This window comes from Jaculus jaculus, chromosome 12 (assembly GCF_020740685.1).
Source record: "Jaculus jaculus isolate mJacJac1 chromosome 12, mJacJac1.mat.Y.cur, whole genome shotgun sequence".
Taxonomy (NCBI): Eukaryota; Metazoa; Chordata; class Mammalia; order Rodentia; family Dipodidae; genus Jaculus; species Jaculus jaculus.
In genome coordinates, this window is record NC_059113.1 from 93,725,300 (window position 1) to 93,735,700 (window position 10,401).

General features: G+C 46.2%; 1 protein-coding gene across 1 annotated transcript; it reads right to left on the bottom strand.

Annotated features, from left to right (window-relative positions):
- Positions 1–2,205: 2,205 nt before the first annotated feature.
- C12H4orf51 (chromosome 12 C4orf51 homolog) lies at positions 2,206–7,504 on the bottom strand. Its single transcript, XM_045130851.1, has 4 exons — positions 7,450–7,504; positions 4,219–4,279; positions 3,708–3,781; positions 2,206–2,329 (listed from the first exon to the last, which is right to left on the bottom strand). Exons 1-4 carry the CDS (start codon positions 7,468–7,470, stop codon positions 2,228–2,230), a joined length of 258 nt encoding a protein of 85 aa, XP_044986786.1. The 5' UTR covers positions 7,471–7,504; the 3' UTR covers positions 2,206–2,227.
- Positions 7,505–10,401: the final 2,897 nt, after the last annotated feature.

A 10,401-nucleotide genomic window follows, 5' to 3' on the forward strand; every position in this document is an offset into this window, starting at 1 on the left:
CTCCGGCCTCAGGGAAGTCTTGTTCCACCGAGTGCAAGAGTCTCCTCCGCTTTGGGGAAGTGAGTCACAGGCTGCCTTGACCACCCTTTCTACCATGTATGGTCTGCAGATCAGTGCCACCCACCTCTCTGTGCCAGCCCGGGTTGGAGGCCAGGGCAGCCTGAGTCATAAAACTCAGCGCATTCCTGAGGCGTTGGATCGTCTCTCCTTGTTATTACTTTGTCTTTGTTTGAAGCAGCACCTGGTTTCATTTTAAAAACCCAAATAAAATCACATGGTCGGGGCCGGAGAGGAGGAGGCTAGGAAGGAAAGCAAGGGGGGAGGGGAGATAGAACTGAAACGCCCCAAATGGGGCACTGCCCAGAGGAGGGGCAGAGGTTCCATGGGAGAAGGCACACCACAAGTTGATTCAGTCGAGCACTTAGAATCCCTTTTGCGGTGGGGAAGGTCTTGGAGAGGGAGTTCCTTCCCATCAAGTGCTTGCATTGGGCCCCAAGACTCAGTCTTTTGCTCTTAGCCACGTGGCCTCCGTACGCACTACACTTTCCAGTCTGTTCAGAAAGCTGACCGACTAATGCTTTATAAATGCAAAGGAACTTTCCAGATAAATCACTCTTTCATGATGCCTTGATCCTGCCTGTCTCCTTTTCCTTGGACTACAAACCCTCGTCCACGTGTGAGGGAGTATTCCCCCCCCCCCCCCAGGCTAACTTTTGTTTTATTCCTACAGAGGAAAGAGGGACAAACACCGGACAGACACCGTTCCAACTGTAACTCTTGCTGCTGGTTACAGTGAATTTCTGAAGATACATCTGTAATGTTGCCATTGATTTATTTTTTTATTTTCTTGGTTTTTAGAATTAAACCTGAATTCTAACAGGCTATGCTTTGCACTCAGGGAACACCAAACATGAACATCACTGAATGTCAACCATTTGCCATGAGTGGTGAAGCTGATGGAAATTCCTGCAAAGGACTCCTGGGCGCTGCCCTTCATTTCCTTCTACGTCCCATTCTCCGACCAGGCTGGCCAGGGCAGGCAGAAGTCTGGAAGGTTCCCTGAGCAGTCCTGGGGGGGGGGGGGGCTGCATTTTCAATGTACTGTTTAGGGGACCTTAATGGAAACCGTATGAAGGAGTCCCGGGGAAGGAAGGACCAGATGGCTCCCAGGGACTGTCTTTAGCCCAGTGTGGGGCTATAAAGGACAAAAATAATAGCAAGGGGTGGGGTGGGGGGGACTGGGGGTGAGGGCGCGATTCTTAATTATCATTCCTGTTCAGCAGAAGCCTGGCATGGCCCGGGGGTGGTCTTGGTCCAGGGCGTCGGTGGGGCCCGCGGAGGATGGGGAGGGGGCGGCGCGGAGCATCCCGCGCGGGGCCCGCCTCTGCAGCGCCCTCTGTCGGCCGGGGTGGCGCAGGCCGCCTGGGCACCAGGGCGGGTCGCAGGGCGGAGCCTGGCCGCGGGCGGGCATGGCCGGGCCCGGGGATGCTCAGCCTCGGGGGGTGAGGGGGAGAGGTGGGCACCGGGTGGGCAAGGCCGAGCCCCCAAGATCGGAGTCAGTTTGCTCAGCCTCGGGGGCTGAGGGGGAGGTGGGCACCGGGTGGGCAAGGCCGAGCCCCAAATCGGGAGTCAGTTTGCCTCCTGGCGCCGCCTTAGGAGGAGGAAAACCTCTGGGAGATGGCTTGGACTGCAAAATCGCAAAAAAAAAAAAAAAAAAAAAAAAAAAAAGCTCCCCCCCACCCAGCCTTGAGTCTTGCTGGAACTTCCCAGAGACAGGGGACACTCGTCTTGGTGACAGGCAAGCCCACCACGGTGGAGGCCACATCACCCTAGGAAAGGTTCTTGCAGGATTTTTGTGTTTTTTCGAGGTAGGGTCTCCCTCAAGCCCAGGCTGAGCTAAGAATTCACTATGCAGCCTCTAGGGGTAGCCTCGAACTTGAACTCACCGAGATCCTCCTACCTCTGCTTCGGAGCGCTGGGACGAAAAGGCGTGCGCCACCACGCCCGGCCTTGCATTTCTTTAAAGAGATGTTTAATAATGATGATGATGGTGGTGGTGGTGATAACTTTTGCCCTCCCCCTCTTCCAGTAGACACACGTACACAGAAGAAAAAGGGGAGATGAATTTCAGGGAAGGTTCCGGGACGGTCCTGCCAAGGGGGCACACTTTGCCAGGTCCTCCTGCTTGTCAACTTTTGGGGCCCAGCTCTGGCTTCATTTTCCCAAGTCAGCTAAATAATGACACCGATCCGTAGTAATCGGGGTATCGATCCACCTCAGAGTCTTCCCATGAGCCCAACTTACTTTCAGATTCCCTGTGTCGCTGAAGCTGGAGAGAGAGAAAAAAAAATGTCCTGATTGTCAACACTCGTTCATCCGGCAAAGCTCACTTTTCCCACAGAATTGGGAATTAAATTGCCTCTTTCAAACCAGGCATCATTATTTATGAACAGAACTTGGCATTGTTTCTGTATTTTCCCCAAACTTTTTTTTTTTTTTTTTTTTTACCCTTTCTGCTTTGTACTTTGGGCTTCAGTGTGGGAGGTCAGATCAATACGCATGCGGGTGGGAAAAAAAGGCAAGAGCTCTTGGAATGAGAACGACTGGCTCCTCTCTCTACAGCCCCTTAAATGACCCCTCACTGCCATCCTCCTTCCCTTGTTTCTCTACCATTTCTTTTTTTTTTTTTTACGAATTTATTCTTTTATTTTATCTTTACATTTATTTTTAAGCAGAGACAGTTGGAGAGAAGAGAGACAGAGAGAATGTGTGCACCAGGGCCCCCAGCTGTTACAAACTCCAGATGCGTGCGCCATCCTGCGCATCTGGCTTTGCCTGGGTTCTGAGGACTTGAACTCTGGTCGTTAGGCTTTGCAGGCAAGTGCCTTAATCACTGAGCCATCTCTTCAGCTCCTCTACCATTTCTTACCCAGACATCCCTGGGTGTGAATCCTCTGCTTCCAGTTAGGAGTCCAAGAATTAGCTGGGCATGGTGGTGCACGCCTTTAATCCCAGCACTCGGGAGGCAGAGGTAGGAGGATTGCCGTGAGTTCGAGGCCACCCTGAGACTCCATAGTGAATTCCAGGTCAGCCTGGGCTAGAGTGAGACCCTACCTTGAAAAAAAAAAAAACAAAAAAACCAAGAGTCCAAGAATATAAAACTTTAGCAAAGGCACTAGTTACCTGAAAGGTATTTTTTAAAGTAAGAAAACTGGCTGTCTAGAATCCAAGGTGAGTCATCCAACCCTGACCAGATAGCTAACTTTATCAGATTGCCTCCAGTGCCCACCAGCCTTTTGAAAGCAACCTGAGGATATAATTAGTGATTCTTGGTGACAATGTCAGATGGCACTTGAAGAACATTCTTTGTTTTAATGGTCAGGCTATTCCTGCCTAATACATACTTAACTAGGACAGCAAACCCATGACATCATAAGTATAATTATTTAGAGTGAAGGTGAGTTTCCTGGTGGGAATTCCATCCTTAGAAGCGTCTTTGAAGCTTGTTTCCTAAGCAATTGGATGGACCTATGCCCGGAGTTGTTCCGGAGGCTTAAGGAAGCTGCCTCTCTCATCAGAACACCTTGACTCTTTGGCCTGATAATCACTGGGAATGCCTTTACACCAAATCAGAGTGTTGGCCATTCCCACTGCCTTGAAGACACACCCAGAGACCCCCCTGCTGCGTGGCAGGTGACAAATCTTACTTGCTTTAGGAAGTTTGTCCTGCTAGATTTGTAGTTCATGAGGATGTCAAAATCCGGCTGTTTAGGTCTCATATCTAGAGTGAAGAGACACAAATGTGTGATGAGAAGACTTGGCTATGTATGAAGAATTGAAATTTATTGACTCCCTCTCTCCTGGAATTGAACCCAGGGCTTTGTATGTGCTAGGTAAACGACCTATCATTAGGCTGCACCCCCCCCCCGGTATTCTTTTTACTTTATTTTATTTAAGAGCAAGAAAAAGGATAGAGAGGCAGATAGAAAGAGAGAATGGCTGTGCCAGGCTCTCTAGCCAAAGCACCCAGGTTCAGTTCCCCAGGACCCACATAAGCCAGATGCATAAGGTGGCACATGGGTCTGGAGTTTGTTTGCAGTGGCTGGAGGCCCTGGTAATCCCATTCTCTCCCTCTCTTTCTCTCTGTCTCTAATAAATAAAATAAAATTTAAAATAAGGACGGAAAGCAGAGATAAAACAATAGTTTATACAACTTACACAACTTTCCATAGATTGGAGATACTGAAGGAAGATTACTAAAGCCCCAAATCTGATGTGCCTGTTAAAAAGAGACAGAGAGGGAGAGATGCTAACAGATCTGCTAGTGGAAAGGAAACCGTATCTGGAACTGGGAAACAAGTCAAAATCGTATCCAGATAATGATTCTGCTTTCCATTGTCAAGCTCCCTCTAATCTTGGGCTATAAGAGGGTACACACCTTTTAAATTCTCTCTAAATTAATGATGGCTATCCCATTTAACCGGTGCTGACTTCACTCTCTGTTGGAGAATCTGCTTTTCTTTTGCAGATGGGAGCTGGACCTGAGGAGATAAACAACCCAGCGCACTCCACCCTGGCCCCAGCTGAGCCCACAGAGGAATCAGGGAAATGAACAAGAGTGCTGCTTTCTTATAGAATCTGACATCAGCACAAGGGTGAAGGAGATAGACACTGAGGACACTCAACACCTACCAACCCAGAGATCCAAAGGCTCCTAAGTGCCCATCACTGAAGTAGACTTAAAATGCACCCAACGTGGCTCAGGGAATTTTGTGGAAGAGGGGGTGGAAAGATTGTTAGAGCCACAATTTGGGACATTTTGCACAGAGACATTGCCTCTCCCCTAAAACTACTACCCCCACAATACATGACCCACAATTCCCGTGGGGTTGACCTGCGTCCCCAACGAGGGAGGCCTCCACAGAAAAGGGGCAGGGAGGAGGGCAAGGATGGTACCAACATGTGTTGTTTACATACTAAATATGCCCATGTCTAATAAAAATAAATTTAAAAATATGAATAAAAAATAAAACACAGTAAAAAGAGAAAAAAAAATCAACCAAAGCAGGCACAGGGGTACATGTCTCAAATTCCAGCAGTGGGGAGGCTGAGGCAGAAGTTTGAGGCCAACTGGGATATTCAGCAAGACCTGGCCTCAAAAAAAAAAAAAAAGAGCATTAAAAAAAAGCAAGCAAGAGCTGGACAGATGGCTTAGCGGTTAAACACTTGCCTGTGAAGCCTAAGGACCCTGGTTCGAGGCTCGATTCCCCAGGTCCCACGTTAGCCAGATGCACAAGGGGGCGCATGTGTCTGGAGTTCGTTTGCAGTGGCTGGAGGTGCTGGCATGCCCATTCATTCTCTCTCTCTCTCTCTCTCTCTCTCTCTCTCTTTCTGTCGCTCTCAAATAAATAAATAAAAGTAAGCAAAAAATATTATAATTTTTTTTTAAAAAATCAAGCAAGCAAGCCCACAAACAAAAGACATGTTCATAATGATCAAAAAAATCTTTTAAAAATTCCTTTATCAATGTTCCAGGAACTTCCTCATTGCTGGGGCAAAACAGCCAACAGAAGCAGTTTAGGGAAGGAAGAATTTATTTCAGCTTACAGTTTCAGAAGGTAGAGTCCATCAGGGTGAGAAAAAAGACCTTGGCAGGGGCAGAAAGCTTGCAGCACATCATCACATTAGCAGGCAAGAAGGAACAAGAATCCAGCTAGCAGGCTGGATTATAAAAGCTCAAGCTCTACCCGCCCCCCACCATGACAGCTACCTCCAGCAAGGCTTCACTTCCTAAAGGCTCCACAACCTTCCCAGACGGTACCCCAACAGGGGATTAAGTATTAAAACACATGAACCTAGGTGGTCATTTTACATTCAAAACACCAGAATCAGTGTCCCTCCATTCAAAAGATATTCTGATTCTACTGTCAAAAGCCACTATGGTAACAGGGAACAACAGTAAAATGGAATGACAAACAGGCAAATGTTTATAAAATAAGATAGGATAGGGACTGGAGAGATGGCTCAGCCATTAAGGCGCTTGCTTACAAAGCCTAATGACCTGGGTTCAATTCCCCAGTATCCATGTAAAGGCAGATGCACAAAGTGTCTCACGTGTCTGGAGTTCGTTGGTAGCACCTGGAAGCCTTGGCATGCCCATTCTCTCCCCCTTCTCTCCTCTCTCTCTCTCTTTATCTCTCTTCTTGTAAATAAGTAACTCAATAATAAAAATAGTTTTTTTAATAGGATAAGCAAAAGAGTACAATTCTAATATGTAAAGTTTATATAAATCATGAGACAGCTATGTATCCTAAAAGAAAAATGGCCGAAGGAAATATATAGTTAAGCCTTCATTATTTATGGATGCTACGCTTGTGAATTCACCTACTTGCTGAAATGTATGCATAATCTGAGGTTAATACGGCACTTTTGAGGTCATTGGTAGACATGCATAGAGTGGCAAAAAAATTAAATCACCTGACACGTGTGTCCCCAGCTGAGGTCACACAAGGTGAACAGCTCTTTTTTTTGTGCTCTCATAAAGTAATTAGGTGTCTACTCAGACCCATATTTTCTGCATTTTTAGGTTTTGGTTGGTGATTTTGCTGTTTAAAATGGGTCTGGCTATCTTGCTGAAGTGCTGTCCAGGGTTCCTCAAGACAGGGAGTCTACGATGCGTCACCTCACTAATGGAGTTCCAACAGTGTGCTGTGGCCACGCGTTCAATGTTAATAAATTAACATCATGCATTGATTTGTCTTCAGACAGAAACATAATTTTTGTAAAATTTGGTTTATTTTTTATTTACTTATTTGAGAGCGACAGACAGAGAGAAAGAGGCAGATAGAGAGAGAGAGAGAGAGAGAGAGAGAGAGAGAGAGAGAGAGAGAGAATGGGCGCGCCAGGGCCTCCAGCCACTGCAAATGAACTCCAGACGTGTGCGCCCCCTTGTGCATCTGGCTAACGTGGGACCTGGGGAACCGAGCCTCAAACCGGGGTCCTTAGGCTTCACAGGCAAGCGTTTAACCTCTAAGCCATCTCTCCAGCCTGAGAAACATAATTTTTAACAGCTATATATTGATCAGCTGACAAAAAAAAAAATGTTGTGACTAGAGGCTTATAGGAACCCAATCTTATATTTCACCTAGGAACCCAATGGCTCAATACCAGGACAAGCTGGTTTTGTTTTAACAACCACTGTATTACATAGAATTACCACCATGAATGGGCAAGAGAAAAAGTGGAAATTGTGCTACAAGCAGAACCTGGTCAGTTAGTCACATTTGGTAGTCTTGGTTACCTTTGTGTCCCCATCCCCTAGTAAGAAGCTACACAAGGTAAGTACATGGAAACATTTGATGAATGAGTGTTGTTGCTATTTTTATGAATGGCGTGCATGTGCCTTCACGTCGGGGCCGTGCATGTAAAGGGTCACAGTGTTGGACGTACCACTTTGTGCTTGACATCCATTGACCTTTTCAAAGGTCTGGTTATATCCGGGAGCAATCCTGCACACAAAATGAAGAGGGAGGGAACATCAGAATGAAATTTCTGATAGTCACAAGTGAGGATCTTGCCCACATATTATACATAATCTTTGTTTAGAAGTAAGAGTCACAGGGCCGGAGAAATTGCCCAGTGGTTAAGGCATTTGTCTGCAAAGCCTAACGACCCAGGCTCGATTCCCCAGTACCCACATAAAGCCAGATGCACAAAGTGACACGTGCATCTGGAGTTCATTTGCAGTGGCTAGAGGCCCTGGCATGTCCATACTCTCTCTGTGTTTTTCTCCCTCTCTCTGCTTGCAAAATAAATAAATAAATATCTTTAAAAAAATAGTGGGGGCTGGAGAGATTGCTTAGCAGTTAAGGCACTAACCTGAGAAGCCTAAGGACCCAGGTTCAATTACCCAGTACCCACAGAAGCCAGATGCACAAGGTGGCGCATGTATCTGGAGTCATATGCAGTGGCTAGAGGCCCTGGCATGCCCATTCTCTCTCTATCTGCCTCCATCTCTCCCTCTCTCTCTCTCTTAAATAAGTAAATAAATAAATAAACATAGTCAGGCAAGAAAAAACTGTGACTAGCAGTTAAATCTATAGTAAGGCTGTATGGCACACATTACCATGTCTAGAACATTTTATAATTCACAGCTTGTACTCTTAGAATCAGAGGGAACTAAGACTATGTTGAAATTCCAAGATGGTAAATTTCTTTTTAAGATCCCAAGAAGCTCAGGTGTATTTTTTAAACAAACTTACTGAAGTATAACTTATACACCTCAAATGGACCTTCTTTTAACAAACTTACCAAGTCATGCAACCGTTGCTACAATCCAATTGTAGAGCATTTTCGTTTCCACAATGAGCTAGCTGCCTTGGGACCATTTTCATTTAATGCCCCCCACTTCAACTGCCAGCCCCAGAAAACTGCTAGTTTAATTTCTTTATGTGTTTGCCCTAATAGACATTTCATGTAAAAGGGATAACCACCCTAGGTGGTCTTTAGTATGTCTTCTTTCGGTTAGCACAATATGATGCAGCTACTTTTGGTAGTTTGTTCTTTTTTAAAATTATTTTTGTTCATTTTTATTTATTTATTTGAGAGTGACAGACAGAGAGAGGAGGAGGCAGAGAGAGAGAGAGAGAGAGGGAGAGAGGGAAAAAATGGGTGTGCAAGGGCCTCCAGCCACTGCAAACGAACTCCAGATGCATGCACCCTCTTGTGCATCTAGCCAAAATGGGTCCTGGGGAATCAAGCCTCGAACCAGGGTCCTTAGGCTTCACAGGCAAGCGCTTAACTGCTAAGCCATCTCTCCAGACCTTTCTCTGCATTTTTGACATTTGTTATTACGCCTTTGTTTTGCCTGTGTATGTGTGTGTGGTATGCATGTTTGCACACGTGTGGGCACATGTGAGGGGCTGCATAGGTACATGTGTACCTATAGAGTCCAGAGGTTGACCTTGGGTGTCTTTCTCAACTCATCTCCACTTTATTTATTGAAGGACTCTCCTGAACACAGAGTTCACCAATGAAGTTAGTTTAGTTAACCAGCCTGCCCTGAGGATTCCCTGTGTCCACCTTCCAAGTGTTGGGGTATCAGACAGATAGCCACACATGCCTGACATTCACGCGGCTGCTGGAGATCTGAACTCTGCTCTTCATGCTTCAGCAGCAAGCTCTTTATCCACAGAGCCATCTCCCCAGCCCTCAGGATTAGAGCTATTCTGATGGGTATAAAAGTAGTATGTAGTTGTTTTGGGTTTGCAGTTCCCTAATTGCTAATCATGTTTTCTTCTCTGGTGTATTTTTATTAAAAATACGGGGAGGGCTGAAGAAATGGCTTAGCGGTTAAGGCACTTGTCTGCGAAGCCTAAGGACCCAGGTTTGATTCTCCAGGTCCCACGTAAGCCTGATGCCCAAGGTGGCGCACACGTCTGGAGTTCATTTGCAGTGGCTGGAGGCCCTGGCACGCCCATTCTCTCTCTCCCCCTCTCTTTGTCTCTAATAAATAAATAAATAAAAATTAATCTTAGAAAATTGTTTTAAAAAGAGTGAATAAGGGGGAAAGCTGGGCATGGTGGCACACACCTTTAATCCCAGCACTCGAGAGGTAGAGGTAGGAGGATTGCTATGAGTTTGAGGCCACCCTGAGACTCCATACTGAATTCCAGGTCAGCCTGGGCTAGAGTGAGACTCTACCTTGAAAAACCAATATTAATGATAATAAATAATAATAATAATAAGGAAAGGGCTGGAGAGATGGCTTAGAGGTTAAGGCTCTTGCCTTCAAAACCTAAGGACCCAAGTTCAACTCCCCAGGACCCACGTAGGTGCATATGGTGGTGCAAGCATCTGGAGTTCGTTTGCAGTGGCTGGAAGCCCTGGCGTGCCCATTCTCTCCTTCTCTGTCTCTCTAAACGTAATCATTGTTAATTATATATATATGCTGACTAACTTTTTAGTATGTATGTATGTGGCACGCATGCATGTATGCAAGTTTGCACGTGCGCGTGTGTGTGTGTGTGTGTGTGTGTGTGTGTAGGTTTGGAGGCCAGAGATCGATGTCACGTGTGTTATATTTTTAAAACAAGGTGTCCCACTGAACCCAGAGCTCATGCATGCAGCTTGATTAGCCAGCCAGCCAGTCCTGGGGATGCCCCGTCTCTGCCTTCCCAGTGCTGGGGTTATAAGTGGGTGCCGGCAACCCTGACTCTCACGTGGGCACCGTGGAGCTCTCACTCAGGTCCTTAGGCTAGTATAGGAAGTGCTCCCAACTGGGCCGTCTCCCCAGCCCCCAAGGAAACTCTTTTTAAAACAAGGTATCTTAAGCCAAAGTGAGTTTGACATTTAATTAAACTCCAGAAAAGCCCACATTTCCATAACTACCATAGAAGCAGA